We start from the raw sequence: 24,231 nt of genomic DNA, 5'->3' as shown, positions 1-24,231 counted from the left end.
TAGATAGACAGGAAGAGAAACAGACAGACAGACAGGAAGAGAAACAGACAGGTAGATAGACAGGTAGAGAGACAGGTAGACAGACAGGTAGACAGACAGACACGTAGATAGACAGGAAGAGAAACAGACAGGTAGATAGACAGGTAGAGAGACAGACACGTAGATAGACAGGAAGAGAAACAGACAGGTAGATAGACAGGAAGAGAAACAGACAGGTAGATAGACAGGAAGAGAAACAGACAGGTAGATAGACAGGTAGACAGACAGACAGACAGGAAGAGAAACAGACAGGTAGATAGACAGGAAGAGAAACAGACAGGTAGATAGACAGGTAGACAGACAGACACATAGACAGACAGGAAGAGAAACAGACAGGTAGACAGACAGGAAGAGAAACAGACAGACATGTAGATAGACAGGAAGAGAAACAGACAGACATGTAGATAGACAGGAAGAGAAACAGACAGGTAGAGAGACAGGTAGAGAGACAGGTAGACAGACAGACATGTAGATAGACAGGAAGAGAAACAGACAGGTAGATAGACAGGTAGAGAGACAGGTAGACAGACAGACACGTAGATAGACAGGAAGAGAAACAGACAGGTAGATAGACAGGTAGAGAGACAGGTAGACAGACAGGAAGAGAAAGACAGACAGACAGGAAGAGAAACAGACAGGTAGACAGACAGGAAGAGAAAGACAGACAGACAGGTAGACAGACAGACACGTAGACAGACAGGAAGAGAAACAGACAGGTAGACAGACAGGAAGAGAAACAGACAGACAGACGTATCAGGTGTAAAAGTCTATCCGTCCAGAGGTCTGTATATAATGACGAGATGCTCATGTCTCCGGGCCTAATAACGAGGAGTTGTTGTTCGAAAGGTGGGAAGGCAGGCGACAAGTTGAGGAAAAAAACTGCCGCAATGGATTATGGGATTGTAGTTAATTACCACTTTTCTGAACTGAACTAGGTTTGAATATTTGCTTAAAATGAGAACTACAACTCCCTTCAACCCAGCATCCCATACAGTTTCCTAATTTTTGTCGTGAATGATTTGATTTCACAAAAACCCGATCTAAATGGAATTCAAGTAATTGAACAGACGTCGGACAAAATTTGGTTAATCACTCAGCACAGAACGCATCCTTCCTTCCTCACTCCTCTGACTCCTCCCTACCAGAGTCATCACTGACCTGACTCCTCCCTACCAGAGTCATCACTGACCTGACTCCTCCCTACCAGAGTCATCACTGACCTGACTCCTCCCTACCAGAGTCATTACTGACCTGACTCCTCCCTACCAGAGTCATCACTGACCTGACTCCTCCCTACCAGAGTCATTACTGACCTGACTCCTCCCTACCAGACTCATTACTGACCTGACTCCTCCCTACCAGACTCATTACTGACCTGACTCCTCCCTACCAGAGAGTCATCACTGATCTGACTCCTCCCTACCAGAGAATCATCACTGATCTGACTCCTCCCCACCAGAGAATCATCACTCCTCCCCTACCAGAGAATCTGATCTGACTCCTCCCCACCAGAGAATCATCACTGATCTGACTCCTCCCCACCAGAGAATCATCTGACTGACTCCCCCCACCAGAGAATCATCACTGATCTGACTCCTCCCCACCAGAGAGTCATCACTGATCTGACTCCTCCCCACCAGAGAGTCATCACTGATCTGACTCCTCCCCACCAGAGAGTCATCACTGATCATCACTCACTGAGAGTCTCACTGATCTGACTCCTCCCCACCAGAGAGTCATCACTGATCTGACTCCTCCCTACCAGAGTCATCATTGATCTGACTCCTCCCCACCAGAGTCATCACTGACTCTGACTCCTCCCCCCACCAGAGTCATCACTGATCTGACTCCTCCCCACCAGAGAATCATCACTGATCTGACTCCTCCCCACTGATCTGACTCCTCCCTACCAGAGAGTCATCACTGATCTGACTCCTCCCTACCAGAGAGTCATCACTGATCTGACTCCTCCCCACCAGAGAGTCATCACTGATCTGACTCCTCCCCACCAGAGAGTCATCACTGATCTGACTCCTCCCCACCAGAGAGTCATCACTGATCTGACTCCTCCCCACCAGAGAGTCAGTCACTGATCACTGATCTGACTCACTCCCTACCAGAGAGTCATCACTGATCTGACTCCTCCCTACCAGAGTCATCATTGATCTGACTCCTCCCTACCAGAGAGGACTCACATCTTCTTTACAAAAAGCAGATTTTGTGGCATGTGAGGGTCAATCCAAGTCTAACCAGATTGGTCAGATCATTCCTTACTAGGAAGGAAGGATGCATGTCTACAGCTCAGAAACACAAAAAAACGTTCCTATTGACATCAATATTGTCCATGAGACTGAATATTCAACCCCAGATCCCACCAGGCGAATAGTAGTTTGAGCATCCATGTTTGCATTAGCATCATCACTGAGACACAGAGAGAGGAGGGACATCTTACTTACACAACAGGTGACAGGCATGTGGCCTCAGGCAGGGCAACGCATGGAGTAGCCTAGCATCGGCTAGCGTAGCTTAGCCATGTAGCTTAGTCGTAGCGTCGGCAAGCTATAGCGTTGGTTAGCCATGTAGCTTAGTCGTAGCGTCGGCTAGCTATAGCGTAGCTTAGCCATGTAGCTTAGTCGTAGCGTCGGCAAGCTATAGCGTTGGTTAGCCATGTAGCTTAGTCGTAGCGTCGGCTAGCTATAGCGTAGCTTAGCCATGTAGCCTAGTCGTAGCATCGGCTAGCTATAGCGTGCGTAGCTTAGCCATGTAGCCTAGTCGTAGCATCGGCTAGCTATAGCGTAGCCATGTAGCATCGACTAGATGTAGCATACTGTAAAACTTCAATTTAAAAAATGCAATATGCAGAAATCGGTACGTAATTTTTTGGTTCAGAGTTCACCTAATTTCAGTTTATGTGACAAAACAAGCCGTGTAGAGAATCATTGTCTAAACCGCTGTGAAATAGCTTTGAAATAAAATATTGTATTTTCAGGTGGTGTATAAAACCAAGACACATAGAAATAGCACACATAGAAAATATCTACTATCTAATATCTATTCCACTAGCCTAGTGGTTAGAGCGTTGGACTAGTAACCGAAAGGTTGAAAGATCGAATCCCAGAGCTGACAAGGTACAAATCTGTCGTTCTGCCTCTGAACAGGCAGTTACCCCACTGTTCCCGAGGAGGCCTAGTGGCTGACATGGTACAAATCTGTCGTTCTGCCTCTGAACAAGGCAGTTGGCCTACTGGGGAACAGTGGGTTGTCATTGTAAATAATAATTTGTTTTTAATGACTTTCCTAGTTAAAGTGAAAATAAATAAGTGACAGATCTATGGGGCGGCAGGGTAGCCTAGTGGTTAGAGCGTTGGACTAGTAACCGGAAGGTTGCAAGTTCAAACCCCCGAGCTGACAAGGTACAAATCTGTTGTTCTGCCCCCGAACAAGGCAGTTAACCCACTGTTCCTAGGGCGTCATTGAAAATAAGAATTTGTTCTTAACTGACTTTCCTAGTTAAATAAAGGTTAAAGAATAACTCACATTGATGTGAATTTGGTCGGTTCGGCCAAAAAGTTCAATATTGCAGAGTTAGCTGTTTAATTCCAGCAGTCACTTCCAGTATGTTCTGAATACGTTTCTTCATTTCCTGTATTCATTTGAATACGTTTCTTCATTTCCTGTATTCATTTGAATACGTTTCTTCATTTCCTGTATTCATTTGAATACGTTTCTTCATTTCCTGTATTCATTTGAATACGTTTCTTCATTTCCTGTATTTATTTGAATACGTTTCTTCACTAATGTGCCATCATTTACACACTGCTTCACGTGCCTCTATTCTCGCTAAAAAGAAAATTAACTTTCCTTGACAGAATAATTATTCTCCCCTTTGACTGTGCACTTCCTGCAGTTCTTACATTCACCACTAGAGGGCGATCGGCCGACTTCTATAAGGGTCTGGTACTCCCAAAGTTGTTGACTGTTTTTGTGCTTCAAGTTGGCTAGCAGTTTCTTGATGATTGACATCATTTTTTTCGAATCACTATTGAATTATTAAATGTAACAAATTAAACAAACCTCGTAAACAATTCATTTAGACCCATTTATTTGCTGAAATGTGTGCCGTCGCCCGGCTATTAAAAGGAACAAGCGACTATTTGAGACTTTGTTTAATTTAAGTTTTAGTAGACTGGCTATAGCTAGCTGTAGCATCAACAAGCTGTAGCATAGACTAGCTATAGCATAGACTAGCTATAGCTAGCCGAAGCATCAACTAGCTGTAGGATAGACTAGCTATTGCTAGCCCGTAGCATCAACTAGCTGTAGGATAGACTAGCTATAGCTAACCATACCTTAGCGAGGTAGCATGGCTAAATGTGGCGCTAGTCCTGGCAGGCTTGTGTGTGTGTCAGCAGCAGCAGCAGTAGCATAACAAACAGCACAGGCTGAGAGACATGTAAAGCATCATGGGTAGGAGAGGGGTCAGGAGTGAGCAGGTGAAAGATGAGCAGGTGGCAGCGAACGACAGGAAGGGGCGGAGTTATCTGGAGGTTTAGTAGACCGGAAGAAGGAGCCCTATTCTGCAAATTTCCCAACGAGCCAATCAGATAGTTTGAACTGTGTGTGTGTGTGTGTGTGTGTGAGCTTTATGAATCTAAAAAAATCTCTCTGAAACCCACAGGTAGCCTTCCTTCACCCCTATCCTTGTCCTAAACCTCAACCCTTACCATAGCCCTCACAATCACAATCATATTTCACCGTCTTCATTGAAAACAGTTCTGTGTGTGTGAGTGTGTGTGTGTGTGTGTTTCATCCACTGTACTCTCTGCATGATGCAGAGGAGCCCACAACTAAAACCCCATTGAAGCACTACAGTGTAGGAACCTAGTGCCCTTGTGCTGTTGGGGGCTATAGGAGGGATACAGGTCCGACAGAGCAAGTAGTGTGTGCAGCCGACAGACAGGACAGGCGGACAGAGAGAGACAGACGAAGCGAGAGACAAGGACCACAGTGAGTTGGCTTTCTTTACCAAATTCAATTAAAAAACACCTTTAATAAAAAGCTTCAGTACCAAAAAACACAACTTATAATTTTTTTTTTTTTAGAAAAACACACATCCACACATGATCAATGTATAAAAAAAGTCCACAGCAGTCTGAGCAAGCCAGGCAAAACCATGACAACCGCATCCGTGACAACCGTAACCATGACAACCGTAACAAAATCAAGTCTAAAACCAGGAGGCAGCAGCGGCAGGGAGAGGAATGGGACTCTAAGAGCCTGGAAGTGAGGTCACATATGTAAGAGCCCTCTCTCTCTCTCTGTGTGGTCAGTACGCAGGAAGTGAGGTCACATATGTAAGAGCCCTCTCTCTCTGTGTGGGTCAGTACGCAGGAAGTGATGTCACAGCTGTAAGAGCCCTCTCTCTCTCTCTCTGTGTGGTCAGTACGCAGGAAGTGATTTCACAGCTGTAAGAGCCCTCTCTCTCTCTGTGTGGTCAGTACCCAGGAAGTGATGTCACAGCTGTAAGAGCCCTCTCTCTCTCTGTGTGGTCAGTACGCAGGAAGTGAGGTCAGTGAGGTGAAACACTCAGAATGATGCAGATTTTACAGTTTTGAGATGACGTGATTCCCTACAGCAAAACATCTATCTCAACGTTTATTAATTGAGATGACAGGATTCCCTACAACATCTCTATCTCAACAGAGATGACGTGATTCCCTACAACATCTCTATCTCAACAGAGATGATGTGATTCCCTACATCTCTATCTCAACAGAGATGACGTGATTCCCTACAACATCTCTATCTCAACGTTTATTAATAGAGATGCGATTCCCTACAACATCTCTATCTCAACAGAGATGACGTGATTCCCTACAACATCTCTATCTCAAAGTTTATTAATAGATGTGATTCCCTACAACATCTCTATCTCAACAGAGATGATGTGATTCCCTACAACATCTCTATCTCAACAGAGATGACGTGATTCCCTACAACATCTCTATCTCAACGTTTATTAATAGAGATGTGATTCCCTACAACATCTCTATCTCAACAGAGATGACGTGATTCCCTACAACATCTCTATCTCAACAGAGATGACGTGATTCCCTACATCTCTATCTCAACGTTTATTAATAGAGATGTGATTCCCTACAACATCTCTATCTCAACAGAGATTATGTGATTCCCTACAACATCTCTATCTCAACAGAGATGATGTGATTCCCTACAACATCTCTATCTCAACAGAGATTATGTGATTCCCTACAACATCTCTATCTCAACAGAGATTATGTGATTCCCTACAACATCTCTATCTCAACAGAGATGATGTGATTCCCTACAACATCTCTATCTCAACGTTTAGCAACATTGTGCTCTCATGAAAATATCACAGAGGGTGTGGTTAGTAACCAGGGGGTGTGGTCAGTAACCAGGGGGTGTGGTCAGTAACCTTGATCGAAGGAGTCGTCGGAGGAGCTAAGCCCCGCCTCCTGCAGCAGGAGGGATAAGTGCTTCTGTTTCCTCTCCCGAGCCGCCTGATTGGACGAGGAGGGGGACGGTCTCTTCCTGGGCGGGGTTGTGTGGGGTCGCAACCCTGAGAAGGGGTGACAGCCCCCCCGGGGGACATCCTCTTCAGAGTCAGAGTCTGGTGCAGAGAACACAGGGTCAGGACACAACACATTAACATGCTAGTCATTTAACAGACGTTCTTATCCAGAGACTCAGTTATATTAACATGTTAGTCATTTAACAGACGTTCTTATCCAGAGAGACTCAGTTATATTAACATGTTAGTATAATATTGGCACGGACTCTACTGTCCTACACGACCCGACCAACAGGATGTGGACACCTGCTGGTCCAACATCTCATTCCAAAATCATAGGCTTTAATATGGAGTTGGTCCCCCTTTGCTGCTATAACAGCCTCCACTCTTCTGGGAAGGCGTTCCACTAGTTGTTGGAACATTGCTGCTATAACAGCCTCTACTCTTCTGGGAAGGCTTTAATATGGAGTTGGTCCCCCCCTTTGCTGCTATAACAGCCTCCACTCTTCTGGGAAGGCTTTAATATGGAGTTGGTCAACCCCTTTGCTGCTATAACAGCCTCCACTCTTCTGGGAAGGCTTTAATATGGAGTTGGTCCCCCCTATAACAGCCTCCACTCTTCTGGGAAGGCTTTAATATGGAGTTGGTCCCCCCCTTTGCTGCTATAACAGCCTCCACTCTTCTGGGAAGGCTTTCCACTAGATGTTGGAACATTGCTACGGAACATTGCTACGGAATATTGGAACATTGCTACGGAACATTGGAACATTGCTACGGGGACGGGCGATTAGGCATGGCTCGAGTCATTTTTTCAATTCATCACAAAGGTGTTAAATGGGGTTGAGGTCAGGGCTCTGTGCAGGCCAGTCAAGTTCTTTCACACCGATCGACAAACTATTTCTGTATGGACCTCACTTTGTGAGCGGGGGGAATTGTCATGCTGAAACATGGAAGGGCCTTCCCAAACTGTTGCCACAAAGTTGGAAGCACAGAATCGTCTAGAACGTCATTGTATAACGTAGCCTTAAGATTTCCCTTCACTGGAACTAAGGGGCCCGAACCATGAAAAACAGCCCATTATTCCTCCTCCACCAAACTTTACAGTTGGCACTATGCATTGGGGCAGGTAGCGTTCTCCTGGCATCAGCCGAACCCAGATTCGTCCATCGCACTGTCAGATGGTGAAGCGTGATTCATCACTCCAGAGAACGTGTTTCCACTGCTCCAGAGTCCAATGGCGGCGAGCTTTACATCACTCCAGCCCACGCTTGGTTTACACCACTCCAGTCAACGCTTGGTTGACACCACTCCAGCTTGGTTGACACCACTCCAGCCGACACCACTCCAGCCCACGCTTGGTTGACACCACTCCAGCCCACGCTTGGTTGACACCACTCCAGCTTGGTTGACACCACTCCAGCTTGGTTGACACCACTCCAGCTTGGTTGACACCACTCCAGCTTGGTTGGCACCACTCCAGCTTGGTTGGCACCACTCCAGCTTGGTTGACACCACTCCAGCTTGGTTGACACCACTCCAGCTTTGTTGACACCACTCCAGCTTGGTTGACACCACTCCAGCTTTGTTGACACCACTCCAGCTTTGTTGACACCACCCCAGCCCACGCTTGGTTGACACCACCCCAGCCCACACTTGGTTGACACCACCCCAGCCCACACTTGGTTGACACCACCCCAGCCCACACTTGGTTGACACCACCCCAGCCCACACTTGGTTGACACCACTCCAGCCCACACTTGGTTGACACCACTCCAGCCCACACTTGGTTGACACCACTCCAGCCCACGCTTGGTTGACACCACTCCAGCCCATGCTTGGTTGACACCACTCCAGCTTGGTTGACACCACTCCAGCTTGGTTGACACCACTCCAGCCCACGCTTGGTTGACACCACTCCAGCCCACGCTTGGTTGACACCACCCCAGCCCACACTTGGTTGACACCACTCCAGCCCACACTTGGTTGACACCACTCCAGCCCACGCTTGGTTGACACCACTCCAGCCCACGCTTGGTTGACACCACTCCAGCTTGGTTGACACCACTCCAGCTTGGTTGACACCACTCCAGCTTGGTTGACACCACTCCAGCCCACGCTTGGTTGACACCACTCCAGCCCACGCTTGGTTGACACCACTCCAGCCCACGCTTGGTTGACACCACTCCAGCCCACGCTTGGTTGACACCACTCCAGCCCACGCTTGGTTGACACCACTCCAGCCCACACTTGGTTGACACCACCCCAGCCCAACGCTTGGTTGACACCACTCCAGCTTGGTTGACACCACCCCAGCCCACGCTTGGTTGACACGACTCCAGCCCACGCTTGGTTGACACCACTCCAGCCAACGCTTGGTTGACACCACTCCAGCCAACGCTTGGTTGACACCACTCCAGCCAACGCTTGGTTGACACCACTCCAGCCAACGCTTGGTTGACACCACTCCAGCCAACGCTTGGCATTGCGCATGGTGATCTTAGGCTTGTGTGCTGCTCAGCCATGGAAACCCATTTCATGAAGCTTACAATAACACACACACCCCACAATAACACACACACACACACCCCACACCACAATAACACACACACACACACACCACAATAACACACACACACACACACCACAATAACACACACACACACACACCACAATAACACACACACACACCACAATAACACACACACACCCCACAATAACACACACACACACACACACCCCACAATAACACACACACACCCCACAATAACACACATATCCTCAGTCTGTACAAGGTTAGGACACACCGACACACACACAGTACTAACACACCACAATAACACACATATCCTCAGTCTGGGTTAGGACACACCGACACACACACAGTACTAACACAGTGTAACTCACTGTAGTCGTAGCTGGAGCGTTGAGAGGAGTGAGGAAGAGGAGGAGAAACCGTCTTCCTCTGACCTCTAACCTTCTGTTTCCCTCCAGACGGGGATCACCCTCCATCCCTCCCGCCGGGGTCAGAGGGCGTCCGGCGGCTGCTACTGAGTACGGACAGGGAGAGAGCTCTGTCCAGGTCACAGGCTAGCTGCTCATGGTCACATAGACCGACACGACGAGCCTTAAAGACCTGGTGGAGAACACACACACCATTACAACACACACACACACCATTACAACACACACACACACACCATTACAACACACACACACACACACACCATTACAACACACACACACACCATTACAAAACACACACACACCATTACAAAACACACACACCATTACAAAACACACACACCATTAAACACACACACACCATTACAACACACACACACACACACCATTACAAAACACACACACACACACACACACACACACACACACACACACACAAACCATTACAAAACACAGACACACACCATTACAAAACACAGACACACACCATTACAAAACACACACACACACACACACCATTACAAAACACACACACACACACCATTACAAAACACACACACACACACACCATTACAAAACACACACACACACACACCATTACAAACACACACACACACACACACCATTACAAACACACACACACACACACACACACCATTACAAACACACACACACACACACACCATTACAAACACACACACACACACACACCATTACAAAACACACACACACACACACACACCATTACAAAAACACACACCGAGACTTAAAGACCTGGTGGAGAGAACACACACACACAAACCATTACGAAACACACACACACCATTCCAAACACACACCGTCAGACACACACACAGTACCTCCAGAGAGTGACTAGTGGACGGCTCCTGATCCTGCCAACTCCTCTTCTCTCCTCTTCCTCCCTCCATCTCATCCTCCTCCCCTCTGGAACAGTGGAACCTCTTCCTCCCTCCATCCCCCACCTCAGAGTACCGCACTGTCCTGCCAGGTCTGACACACACACACACACACGTTAGGAAAACACGGTTAACACTCATTTACAAGTTCAGTCCTCCTCATGAAGAACGCTCAGTGAATGAAACAGTATCAGCCTGTCCTCATCCAGTCTCAATGACAGCTATAAACACAGTATCAGCCTGTCCTCATCCAGTCTCAATGACAGCTATAAACACAGTATCAGCCTGTCCTCATTCAGTCTCAATGACAGCTATAAACACAGTATCAGCCTGTCCTCATTCAGTCTCAATGACAGCTATAAACACAGTATCAGCCTGTCCTCATTCAGTCTCAATGACAGCTATAAACACAGTATCAGCCTGTCCTCATTCAGTCTCAATGACAGCTATAAACACAGTATCAGCCTGTCCTCATTCAGTCTCAATGACAGCTATAAACACAGTATCAGCCTGTCCTCATCCAGTCTCAATGACAGCTATAAACACAGTATCAGCCTGTCCTCATTCAGTCTCAATGACAGCTATAAACACACAGAGAAACACAGTATCAGCCTGTCCTCATTCAGTCTCAATGAAATCTATAAACACAGTATCAGCCTGTCCTCATTCAGTCTCAATGACAGCTATAAACACAGTATCAGCCTGTCCTCATTCAGTCTCAATGACAGCTATAAACACAGTATCAGCCTGTCCTCATTCAGTCTCAATGACAGCTATAAACACAGTATCAGCCTGTCCTCATTCAGTCTCAATGACAGCTATAAACACAGTATCAGCCTGTCCTCATCCAGTCTCAATGACAGCTATAAACACAGTATCAGCCTGTCCTCATTCAGTCTCAATGACAGCTATAAACACACAGAGAAACACAGTATCAGCCTGTCCTCATTCAGTCTCAATGAAATCTATAAACATAGTATCAGCCTGTCCTCATTCAGTCTCAATGACAGCTATAAACACAGTATCAGCCTGTCCTCATTCAGTCTCAATGACAGCTATAAACACAGTATCAGCCTGTCCTCATTCAGTCTCAATGACAGCTATAAACACAGTATCAGCCTGTCCTCATCCAGTCTCAATGACAGCTATAAACACAGTGTCAGCCTGTCCTCATTCAGTCTCAATGACAGCTATAAACACACAGAGAAACACAGTATCAGCCTGTCCTCATTCAGTCTCAATGACAGCTATAAACACACAGAGAAACACAGTATCAGCCTGTCCTCATTCAGTCTCAATGACAGCTATAAACACAGTATCAGCCTGTCCTCATTCAGTCTCAATGACAGCTATAAACACAGTATCAGCCTGTCCTCATTCAGTCTCAATGACAGCTATAAACAGTATCAGCCTGTCCTCATTCAGTCTCAATGACAGCTATAAACACAGTATCAGCCTGTCCTCATTCAGTCTCAATGACAGCTATAAACACAGTATCAGCCTGTCCTCATCCAGTCTCAATGACAGCTATAAACACACAGAGAAACACAGTATCAGCCTGTCCTCATTCAGTCTCAATGACAGCTATAAACACAGTATCAGCCTGTCCTCATTCAGTCTCAATGACAGCTATAAACACAGTATCAGCCTGTCCTCATTCAGTCTCAATGACAGCTATAAACACAGTATCAGCCTGTCCTCATTCAGTCTCAATGACAGCTATAAACACAGTATCAGCCTGTCCTCATTCAGTCTCAATGACAGCTATAAACACAGTATCAGCCTGTCCTCATCCAGTCTCAATGACAGCTATAAACACAGTGTCAGCCTGTCCTCATTCAGTCTCAATGACAGCTATAAACACAGTATCAGCCTGTCCTCATCCAGTCTCAATGACTGCTATAAACACAGTATCAGCCTGTCCTCATCCAGTCTCAATGACAGCTATAAACACACAGAGAAACACAGTATCAGCCTGTCCTCATTCAGTCTCAATGACAGCTATAAACACAGTATCAGCCTGTCCTCATTCAGTCTCAATGACAGCTATAAACACAGTATCAGCCTGTCCTCATCCAGTCTCAATGACAGCTATAAACACAGTATCAGCCTGTCCTCATTCAGTCTCACACAGCTATAAACACAGTATCAGCCTGTCCTCATTCAGTCTCAATGACAGCTATAAACACAGTATCAGCATGTCCTCATTCAGTCTCAATGACAGCTATAAACACAGTATCAGCCTGTCCTCATTCAGTCTCAATGACAGCTATAAACACAGTATCAGCCTGTCCTCATTCAGTCTCAATGACAGCTATAAACACAGTATCAGCCTGTCCTCATTCAGTCTCAATGACAGCTATAAACACAGTATCAGCCTGTCCTCATTCAGTCTCAATGACAGCTATAAACACAGTATCAGCCTGTCCTCATTCAGTCTCAATGACAGCTATAAACACAGTATCAGCCTGTCCTCATCCAGTCTCAATGACAGCTATAAACACAGTATCAGCCTGTCCTCATTCAGTCTCAATGACAGCTATAAACACAGTATCAGCCTGTCCTCATTCAGTCTCAATGACAGCTATAAACACAGTATCAGCCTGTCCTCATCCAGTCTCAATGACAGCTATAAACACACAGAGAAACACAGTATCAGCCTGTCCTCATTCAGTCTCAATGACAGCTATAAACACACAGAGAAACACAGTATCAGCCTGTCCTCATTCAGTCTCAATGACAGCTATAAACACACAGAGAAACACAGTATCAGCCTGTCCTCATTCAGTCTCAATGACAGCTATAAACACACAGAGAAACACAGTATCAGCCTGTCCTCATTCAGTCTCAATGACAGCTATAAACACAGTATCAGCCTGTCCTCATTCAGTCTCAATGACAGCTATAAACACAGTATCAGCCTGTCCTCATTCAGTCTCAATGAAATCTATAAACACAGTATCAGCCTGTCCTCATTCAGTCTCAATGACAGCTATAAACACAGTATCAGCCTGTCCTCATTCAGTCTCAATGACAGCTATAAACACACAGAGAAACACAGTATCAGCCTGTCCTCATTCAGTCTCAATGACAGCTATAAACACAGTATCAGCCTGTCCTCATTCAGTCTCAATGACAGCTATAAACACAGTATCAGCCTGTCCTCATTCAGTCTCAATGAAATCTATAAACAGTATCAGCCTGTCCTCATTCAGTCTCAATGACAGCTATAAACACAGTATCAGCCTGTCCTCATTCAGTCTCAATGACAGCTATAAACACAGTATCAGCCTGTCCTCATCCAGTCTCAATGACAGCTATAAACACACAGAGAAACACAGTATCAGCCTGTCCTCATTCAGTCTCAATGACAGCTATAAACACAGTATCAGCCTGTCCTCATTCAGTCTCAATGACAGCTATAAACACAGTATCAGCCTGTCCTCATTCAGTCTCAATGACAGCTATAAACACAGTATCAGCCTGTCCTCATTCAGTCTCAATGACAGCTATAAACACAGTATCAGCCTGTCCTCATTCAGTCTCAATGACAGCTATAAACACAGTATCAGCCTGTCCTCATCCAGTCTCAATGACAGCTATAAACACAGTATCAGCCTGTCCTCATTCAGTCTCAATGACAGCTGTCCTCAGCATAAACACAGTATCAGCCTGTCCTCATTCAGTCTCAATGACAGCTATAAACACAGTATCAGCCTGTCCTCATCCAGTCTCAATGACAGCTAAAAACACACAGAAAACACAGTATCAGCCTGTCCTCATTCAGTCTCAATGACAGCTATAAACACAGTATCAGCCTGTCCTCATTCAGTCTCAATGACAGCTATAAACACAGTATCAGCCTGTCCTCATCCAGTCTCAATGACAGCTATAAACACAGTATCAGCCTGTCCTCATTCAGTCTCAATGACAGCTATAAACACAGTATCAGCCTGTCTCATTCAGTCTCAATGACAGCTATAAACACAGTATCAGCATGTCCTCATTCAGTCTCAATGACAGCTATAAACACAGTATCAGCCTGTCCTCATTCAGTCTCAATGACAGCTATAAACACAGTATCAGCCTGTCCTCATTCAGTCTCAATGACAGCTATAAACACAGTATCAGCCTGTCCTCATTCAGTCTCAATGACAGCTATAAACACAGTATCAGCCTGTCCTCATTCAGTCTCAATGACAGCTATAAACACAGTATCAGCCTGTCCTCATCCAGTCTCAATGACAGCTATAAACACAGTATCAGCCTGTCCTCATTCAGTCTCAATGACAGCTATAAACACAGTATCAGCCTGTCCTCATTCAGTCTCAATGACAGCTATAAACACAGTATCAGCCTGTCCTCATTCAGTCTCAATGACAGCTATAAACACACAGAGAAACACAGTATCAGCCTGTCCTCATTCAGTCTCAATGACAGCTATAAACACACAGAGAAACACAGTATCAGCCTGTCCTCATTCAGTCTCAATGACAGCTATAAACACACAGAGAAACACAGTATCAGCCTGTCCTCATTCAGTCTCAATGACAGCTATAAACACACAGAGAAACACAGTATCAGCCTGTCCTCATTCAGTCTCAATGACAGCTATAAACACAGTATCAGCCTGTCCTCATTCAGTCTCAATGACAGCTATAAACACAGTATCAGCCTGTCCTCATTCAGTCTCAATGAAATCTATAAACAGTATCAGCCTGTCCTCATTCAGTCTCAATGACAGCTATAAACACAGTATCAGCCTGTCCTCATCCAGTCTCAATGACAGCTATAAACACAGTGTCAGCCTGTCCTCATTCAGTCTCAATGACAGCTATAAACACACACAGTATCAGCCTGTCCTCATTCAGTCTCAAAGAAATCTATAAACATAGTATCAGCCTGTCCTCATTCAGTCTCAATGACAGCTATAAACACAGTATCAGTCTGTCCTCATTCAGTCTCAATGACAGCTATAAACACAGTATCAGCCTGTCCTCATTCAGTCTCAATGACAGCTATAAACACAGTATCAGCCTGTCCTCATCCAGTCTCAATGACAGCTATAAACACAGTGTCAGCCTGTCCTCATTCAGTCTCAATGACAGCTATAAACACACAGAGAAACACTAGTATCAGCCTGTCCTCATTCAGTCTCAATGACAGCTATAAACACACAGAGAAACACAGTATCAGCCTGCCTGACAGCTATAAACACAGTATCAGCCTCATTCAGTCTCAATGACAGCTATAAACACAGTATCAGCCTGTCCTCATTCAGTCTCAATGAAATCTATAAACAGTATCAGCCTGTCCTCATTCAGTCTCAATGACAGCTATAAACACAGTATCAGCCTGTCCTCATTCAGTCTCAATGACAGCTATAAACACAGTATCAGCCTGTCCTCATCCAGTCTCAATGACAGCTATAAACACACAGAGAAACACAGTATCAGCCTGTCCTCATTCAGTCTCAATGACAGCTATAAACACAGTATCAGCCTGTCCTCATTCAGTCTCAATGACAGCTATAAACACAGTATCAGCCTGTCCTCATTCAGTCTCAATGACAGCTATAAACACAGTATCAGCCTGTCCTCATTCAGTCTCAATGACAGCTATAAACACAGTATCAGCCTGTCCTCATTCAGTCTCAATGACAGCTATAAACACAGTATCAGCCTGTCCTCATCCAGTCTCAATGACAGCTATAAACACAGTATCAGCCTGTCCTCATTCAGTCTCAATGACAGCTATAAACACAGTATCAGCCTGTCCTCATTCAGTCTCAATTACATCTATAAACACAGTATCAGCCTGTCCTCATTCAGTCTCAATGACAGCTATAAACACACAGTATCAGCCTGTCCTCATTCAGTCTCAATGACAGCTATAAACACAGTATCAGCCTGTCCTCATTCAGTCTCAATGACAGCTATAAACACAGTATCAGCCTGTCCTCATTCAGTCTCAATGACAGCTATAAACACAGTATCAGCCTGTCCTCATTCAGTCTCAATGACAGCTATAAACACAGTATCAGCCTGTCCTCATTCAGTCTCAATGACAGCTATAAACACAGTATCAGCATGTCCTCATTCAGTCTCAATGACAGCTATAAACACAGTATCAGCCTGTCCTCATTCAGTCTCAATGACAGCTATAAACACAGTATCAGCCTGTCCTCATTCAGTCTCAATGACAGCTATAAACACAGTATCAGCCTGTCCTCATTCAGTCTCAATGACAGCTATAAACACAGTATCAGCCTGTCCTCATTCAGTCTCAATGACAGCTATAAACACAGTATCAGCCTGTCCTCATTCAGTCTCAATGACAGCTATAAACACAGTATCAGCCTGTCCTCATCCAGTCTCAATGACAGCTATAAACACAGTATCAGCCTGTCCTCATTCAGTCTCAATGAAATCTATAAACACAGTATCAGCCTGTCCTCATTCAGTCTCAATGACAGCTATAAACACAGTATCAGCCTGTCCTCATCCAGTCTCAATGACAGCTATAAACACACAGAGAAACACAGTATCAGCCTGTCCTCATTCAGTCTCAATGACAGCTATAAACACACAGAGAAACACAGTATCAGCCTGTCCTCATTCAGTCTCAATGACAGCTATAAACACACAGAGAAACACAGTATCAGCCTGTCCTCATTCAGTCTCAATGACAGCTATAAACACAGTATCAGCCTGTCCTCATTCAGTCTCAATGACAGCTATAAACACAGTATCAGCCTGTCCTCATTCAGTCTCAATGACAGCTATAAACACAGTATCAGCCTGTCCTCATTCAGTCTCAATGAAATCTATAAACACAGTATCAGCCTGTCCTCATTCAGTCTCAATGACAGCTATAAACACAGTATCAGCCTGTCCTCATTCAGTCTCAATGACAGCTATAAACACACAGAGAAACACAGTATCAGCCTGTCTCATTCAGTCTCAATGACAGCTATAAACACAGTATCAGCCTGTCCTCATTCAGTCTCAATGACAGCTATAAACACAGTATCAGCCTGTCCTCATTCAGTCTCAATGAAACTATAAACAGTATCAGCCTGTCCTCATTCAGTCTCAATGACAGCTATAAACACAGTATCAGCCTGTCCTCATTCAGTCTCAATGACAGCTATAAACACAGTATCAGCCTGTCCTCATCCAGTCTCAATGACAGCTATAAACACACAGAGAAACACAGTATCAGCCTGTCCTCATTCAGTCTCAATGACAGCTATAAACACAGTATCAGCCTGTCCTCATTCAGTCTCAATGACAGCTATAAACACAGTATCAGCCTGTCCTCATTCAGTCTCAATGACAGCTATAAACACAGTATCAGCCTGTCCTCATTCAGTCTCAATGACAGCTATAAACACAGTATCAGCCTGTCCTCATTCAGTCTCAATGACAGCTATAAACACAGTATCAGCCTGTCCTCATCCAGTCTCAATGACAGCTATAAACACAGTATCAGCCTGTCCTCATTCAGTCTCAATGACAGCTATAAACACAGTATCAGCCTGTCCTCATTCAGTCTCAATGACAGCTATAAACACAGTATCAGCCTGTCCTCATCCAGTCTCAATGACAGCTATAAACACACAGAGAAACACAGTATCAGCCTGTCCTCATTCAGTCTCAATGACAGCTATAAACACAGTATCAGCCTGTCCTCATTCAGTCTCAATGACAGCTATAAACACAGTATCAGCCTGTCCTCATTCAGTCTCAATGACAGCTATAAACACAGTATCAGCCTGTCCTCATTCAGTCTCAATGACAGCTATAAACACAGTATCAGCCTGTCCTCATTCAGTCTCAATGACAGCTATAAACACAGTATCAGCCTGTCCTCATTCAGTCTCAATGACAGCTATAAACACAGTATCAGCCTGTCCTCATTCAGTCTCAATGACAGCTATAAACACAGTATCAGCCTGTCCTCATTCAGTCTCAATGACAGCTATAAACACAGTATCAGCCTGTCCTCATTCAGTCTCAATGACAGCTATAAACACAGTATCAGCCTGTCCTCATTCAGTCTCAATGACAGCTATAAACACAGTATCAGCCTGTCCTCATCCAGTCTCAATGACAGCTATAAACACAGTATCAGCCTGTCCTCATTCAGTCTCAATGACAGCTATAAACACAGTATCAGCCTGTCCTCATTCAGTCTCAATGACAGCTATAAACACAGTATCAGCCTGTCCTCATCCAGTCTCAATGACAGCTATAAACACACAGAGAAACACAGTATCAGCCTGTCCTCATTCAGTCTCAATGACAGCTATAAACACACAGAGAAACACAGTATCAGCCTGTCCTCATTCAGTCTCAATGACAGCTATAAACACACAGAGAAACACAGTATCAGCCTGTCCTCATTCAGTCTCAATGACAGCTATAAACACACAGAGAAACACAGTATCAGCCTGTCCTCATTCAGTCTCAATGACAGCTATAAACACAGTATCAGCCTGTCCTCATTCAGTCTCAATGACAGCTATAAACACAGTATCAGCCTGTCCTCATTCAGTCTCAATGAAATCTATAAACAGTATCAGCCTGTCCTCATTCAGTCTCAATGACAGCTATAAACACAGTATCAGCCTGTCCTCATTCAGTCTCAATGACAGCTATAAACACAGTATCAGCCTGTCCTCATCCAGTCTCAATGACAGCTATAAACACACAGAGAAACACAGTATCAGCCTGTCCTCATTCAGTCTCAATGACAGCTATAAACACAGTATCAGCCTGTCCTCATCCAGTCTCAATGACAGCTATAAACACAGTATCAGCCTGTCCTCATCCAGTCTCAATGACCGCTATAAACACAGTATCAGCCTGTCCTCATCCAGTCTCAATGACAGCTATAAACACACAGAGAAACACAGTATCAGCCTGTCCTCATTCAGTCTCAATGACAGCTATAAACACACAGAGAAACACAGTATCAACCTGTCCTCATTCAGTCTCAATGACAGCTATAAACACACAGAGAAACACAGTATCAGCCTGTCCTCATTCAGTCTCAATGACAGCTATAAACACACAGAGAAACACAGTATCAGCCTGTCCTCATTCAGTCTCAATGACAGCTATAAACACAGTATCAGCCTGTCCTCATTCAGTCTCAATGACAGCTATAAACACAGTATCAGCCTGTCCTCATCCAGTCTCAATGACAGCTATAAACACACAGAGAAACACAGTATCAGCCTGTCCTCATTCAGTCTCAATGACAGCTATAAACACACAGAGAAACACAGTATCAACCTGTCCTCATTCAGTCTCAATGACAGCTATAAACACACAGAGAAACACAGTATCAGCCTGTCCTCATTCAGTCTCAATGACAGCTATAAACACACAGAGAAACACAGTATCAGCCTGTCCTCATTCAGTCTCAATGACAGCTATAAACACAGTATCAGCCTGTCCTCATTCAGTCTCAATGACAGCTATAAACACAGTATCAGCCTGTCCTCATTCAGTCTCAATGACAGCTATAAACACAGTATCAGCCTGTCCTCATCCAGTCTCAATGACAGCTATAAACACACAGAGAAACACAGTATCAGCCTGTCCTCATTCAGTCTCAATGACAGCTATAAACACAGTATCAGCCTGTCCTCATTCAGTCTCAATGACAGCTATAAACACACAGAGAAACACAGTATCAGCCTGTCCTCATTCAGTCTCAATGACAGCTATAAACACAGTATCAGCCTGTCCTCATTCAGTCTCAATGACAGCTATAAACACAGTATCAGCCTGTCCTCATTCAGTCTCAATGACAGCTATAAACACACAGAGAAACACAGTATCAGCCTGTCCTCATTCAGTCTCAATGACAGCTATAAACACAGTATCAGCCTGTCCTCATTCAGTCTCAATGACAGCTATAAACACAGTATCAGCCTGTCCTCATTCAGTCTCAATGACAGCTATAAACACAGTATCAGCCTGTCCTCATTCAGTCTCAATGACAGCTATAAACACAGTATCAGCCTGTCCTCATTCAGTCTCAATGACAGCTATAAACACAGTATCAGCCTGTCCTCATTCAGTCTCAATGACAGCTATAAACACAGTATCAGCCTGTCCTCATTCAGTCTCAATGACAGCTATAAACACAGTATCAGCCTGTCCTCATTCAGTCTCAATGACAGCTATAAACACAGTATCAGCCTGTCCTCATTCAGTCTCAATGACAGCTATAAACACAGTATCAGCTGTCCTCATTCAGTCTCAATGACAGCTATAAACACACAGAGAAATACAGTATCAGTATCACATTTTACATAAGTATTCACACCCGAGTCAATAGATGTTAGAATCACCTTTGGATTTTGTCTAGTTAAATAAAGATTAAATTTAATTAAATTTGTCAACATTTCTAAAAACATAATTTCCACTTTGACATGAAAAGGGTGTAGACCAGTGACACAACATTTCAACTTGAATCCATGTTAATTTCAGGTTGTGACACAACAAAAGCCAAAGGTTTGTGAAAACACTCTGGAGGCTCATAACAGCAGTCGTTGCACTTACTTCCCTGTCCGGGACTCCATCTTGCCAGGGGGCGTCGCTACACGTTTCCTCTTCCTAGGTCGGCCCCGCCCACGTCTGGTTAGACTCCGCCTCTCCTTCTCCTGCTGCTGAACCTCTCTGAACAGGAAGAGAACAGTGATTAGAGAGGACCTGCCAGTCTGTCTCTCTCTCTGTGTGTGTTACTCACTGAGTGTCAGAGCATCTCTGCAGCTTGTCTAGTTGTGTAGTGTCTGTCTGTCTGTCTGTCTGTCTGTCTGTCTGTCTGTCTGTCTGTCTGTCTGTCTGTCTGTCTGTCTGTCTGTCTGTCTGTCTGTCTGTCTGTCTGTCTGTGTTACTCACTGGGTGTCAGAGCGTCTCTGCAGCTTGTCTATCTGTCTGTCTGTCTGTCTGTCTCTCTGTGTGTGTTACTCACTGAGTGTCAGAGAGTCTCTGCAGCTTGTCTAGTTGTGTAGTGTCTGTCTGTCTGTCTGTCTGTGTTACTCACTGAGTGTCAGAGCGTCTCTGCAGCTTGTCTGTCTGTCTGCCTGTCTGCCTGTCTGCCTGCCTGTCTGCCTGTCTGCGTTACTCACTGGGTGTCAGAGCGTCTCTGCAGCCGGTCCAGTTGTCTCTGTTTGTCCTTGTACTGCCTCTGTAGCTCCGCTAATCTCATCCGATGCTGAGACTCCCCTCCATCACACACCTCCACACACAGCTTACTGAAGAGCTGCTGGACACACACACACACAGTGTGTTATCTCCTGTGGGTCTGTCCTCATCCCCCCAGGTCTACAGTCTGGTACCTCCTGTGGGTCTGTCCTCATCCCCCCAGGTCTACAGTCTGGTACCTCCTGTGGGTCTGTCCTCATCCCCCAGGTCTACAGTCTGGTACCTCCTGTGGGTCTGTCCTCATCCCCCCAGGTCTACAGTCTGGGACCTCCTGTGGGTCTGTCCTCATCCCCCAAGGTCTACAGTCTGGTACCTCCTGTGGGTTTGTCCTCATCCCCCTGTGGGTCTGTCCTCATCCCCCCAGGTCTACAGTCTGGTACCTCCTGTGGGTCTGTCCTCATCCCCCCAGGTCTACAGTCTGGTACCTCCTGTGGGTCTGTCCTCATCCCCCCAGGTCTACAGTCTGGTACCTCCTGTGGGTCTGTCCTCATCCCCCTGTGGGTCTGTCCTCATCCCCCCAGGTCTACAGTCTGGTACCTCCTGTGGGTTTGTCCTCATCCCCCTGTGGGTCTGTCCTCATCCCCCCAGGTCTACAGTCTGGTACCTCCTGTGGGTCTGTCCTCATCCCCCCAGGTCTACAGTCTGGTACCTCCTGTGGGTCTGTCCTCATCCCCCTGTGGGTCTGTCCTCATCCCCCCAGGTCTACAGTCTGGTACCTCCTGTGGGTCTGTCCTCATCCTCCAGCTGTAGGTCTTGCTGGGGTGTAGTTGTCTGGGGAGGTCGATGTGAGACTGGCTCTCAATGGCCTCCAGCAACACCTTTCTACCTGCCTCTAACAGGCTGTCAAGACCACACAACACCTCACCTACACACACACACACACACACAGAGAGAAACAGACACACACACACACACACACAGAAACAGACACACACACACAGAGAAACAGACACACACACACAGAGAGAAAGATACAGCATTAGATTCAGTGTAGGAACTTTTTGAATTAGTCACATTCAAACCGTTCTCCCCCTCTCTTTCCTTCCCCTCCTTCCCCCTCCCTCCCTCTCCTCTACCCTCCCTCCTTCCTCTCCTCCCCCTCTCCTCTCGCCCCCTCCCTTCTCCTCCCCCTCTCCCCCTTCTCCTCATCCTCCCCCTCTCTACCCTCCCTCCTTCCTCTCCTCCCCCTCTCCTCTCCCCCCCTTCTCCCCCTCTCCTCCCCTCCCTCCCCTTCCCCCTCCCCCCCCTCCCCCCTCTCCCCCCCCTCCTTCTCCTCATCCTCCCCCTCCCTCTACCCCCCTCCTTCCTCTCCTCCCCCTCTCCTCTCCCCCACCTCCTTCCCCCTCCCCCTCTCCCCCTTCTCCTCATCCTCCCCCTCCCCCCCCCTCCTCTTGCCCCTCCATTTCCCCCTCCCCCATCCCATCTCCTCCTTCTCTCTCCCCCTCCTCCTCACCCTGCTCCAGCTGTATCCTATCCATCTCTAGTGAGGCCATGTCGCTGAGTAGAGTCATCCCCTCCAGAGCCCAGACCTCCAGACACCCAGGACTGGCCACGTCTCTCCCCAGCGAGGAGGCCTCTGTCTGGGGCAGGGTGGGTAGGGCAGGGGGGGCAGCCTGGGGCATCTGACTGGCAGCCAACAGCGTCATCATACCAGCCATGGGGTCATCAGGGACGATGTTTAGAGGGGAGGGAGGGCAGGGAGAGAGGGGGAGGAGAGGGATGCGTGTGTGTCGGGGCTGGGTCTAAAGGCCGGTCGCTCGGAGCTTGCCGTGGTGCATGATGGGTAATGGACGGGACTCGACTTCTCTGTGACCTCTGGTTTAGTCTCCACCTTCGGGACGGACGGTGGAAGCTGATAGGCTCCTCGGCAGCCATAGGTCAACACCTCCATCTTGACCGCTCCTGCCTCCTCCTCTTCCTCCTCGGTCTGTTGTTCTTGTGGCTGTGTGGGGGGAGGACAGGGCTGGGGGCCTGTGGGGAGGCTGGTGTGTTTATGTGGCTGTGTGGGGGGTAGAGGAGGACCGGGCTGGGGGCTGAGTGGAGGCTGGTGTGTTTATGTGGCTGTGTGGGGGGTAGAGGAGGACAGGGCTGGGGGGCTGAGTGGAGGCTGGTGTGTTTGTGTGGGTGTGTAAGGCTGGGATGTGTGTGTAATTGTGTGTGTGTGTGGGTGAGATGTGTGTGTTTGAGGCCTGACTCTCCGTCTCTCTCTATTTGGCTGAGGGTTGGAGGGCTGGAGGTCCGGAGCTGAGGGTCCAGGGCAGCAGGACTCATGCCCAGCTGGGGTGGCTCCTGGTCAGGGTCATGCTTCAGCGTGGTCCCCTGGTCTGGCCGGAGTTCCAGGCCCCGAGGCTTCGCGTCTGGAGCTGTGGCCCGGAGGAGTGGCGGCAGGGAGGAGACCGAGGGGTGTTTGTTACCCCCTGCTGGATGGGGGAGGGGGCGGGGGGGGAATAGGGCGCTGAACGGCGGGGTGATGGACTGGTAACGGTAACCAGGGGTGATATCTGTCCACACACAAACACAGGGACAGGTAAAT

At 46.6% G+C, this 24,231-nt stretch overlaps 2 protein-coding genes across 3 annotated transcripts in view; both read right to left on the bottom strand.

The window, feature by feature from the left end:
- The window catches only part of LOC121844556 (trinucleotide repeat-containing gene 18 protein-like), a 78,335-nt gene that overhangs the window by 30,920 nt on the left and 23,184 nt on the right, over positions 1-24,231 (bottom strand). Inside the window, exons 9-15 of the mRNA XM_042314792.1 lie at positions 23,578-24,199; positions 23,152-23,324; positions 22,415-22,563; positions 21,623-21,759; positions 21,054-21,170; positions 9,500-9,510; positions 6,500-6,694 (exon numbers count right to left, since the gene is read on the bottom strand). Of these exons, the coding sequence (XP_042170726.1) occupies positions 6,500-6,694; positions 9,500-9,510; positions 21,054-21,170; positions 21,623-21,759; positions 22,415-22,563; positions 23,152-23,324; positions 23,578-24,199 (1,404 nt within the window). The remainder of the gene's footprint in view (positions 1-6,499; positions 6,695-9,499; positions 9,511-21,053; positions 21,171-21,622; positions 21,760-22,414; positions 22,564-23,151; positions 23,325-23,577; positions 24,200-24,231) is intronic.
- On the bottom strand, positions 6,555-23,579 carry LOC112242326 (trinucleotide repeat-containing gene 18 protein). 2 transcript variants are annotated; one of them, XM_042314793.1, is made up of 7 exons: positions 23,152-23,579; positions 22,415-22,563; positions 21,623-21,759; positions 21,054-21,170; positions 10,417-10,567; positions 9,500-9,728; positions 6,555-6,694 (listed from the first exon to the last, which is right to left on the bottom strand). In XM_042314793.1, the coding sequence occupies exons 1-6, from the start codon at positions 23,354-23,356 to the stop codon at positions 9,594-9,596; spliced, it is 894 nt and encodes a 297-aa protein (XP_042170727.1). In that variant the 5' UTR covers positions 23,357-23,579; the 3' UTR covers positions 6,555-6,694; positions 9,500-9,593. The 2 variants fall into 2 exon arrangements, with proteins under 2 accessions (XP_042170727.1, XP_042170728.1); XM_042314794.1 differs by having other exon boundaries at positions 21,623-21,756.

The sequence above is a fragment of the Oncorhynchus tshawytscha genome, unplaced genomic scaffold, assembly GCF_018296145.1.
Source record: "Oncorhynchus tshawytscha isolate Ot180627B unplaced genomic scaffold, Otsh_v2.0 Un_contig_4498_pilon_pilon, whole genome shotgun sequence".
NCBI lineage: Eukaryota > Metazoa > Chordata > Actinopteri > Salmoniformes > Salmonidae > Oncorhynchus > Oncorhynchus tshawytscha.
Note: the sequence above shows the minus strand (reverse complement) of the source record. Positions and strands in the feature narration are given on the sequence as shown.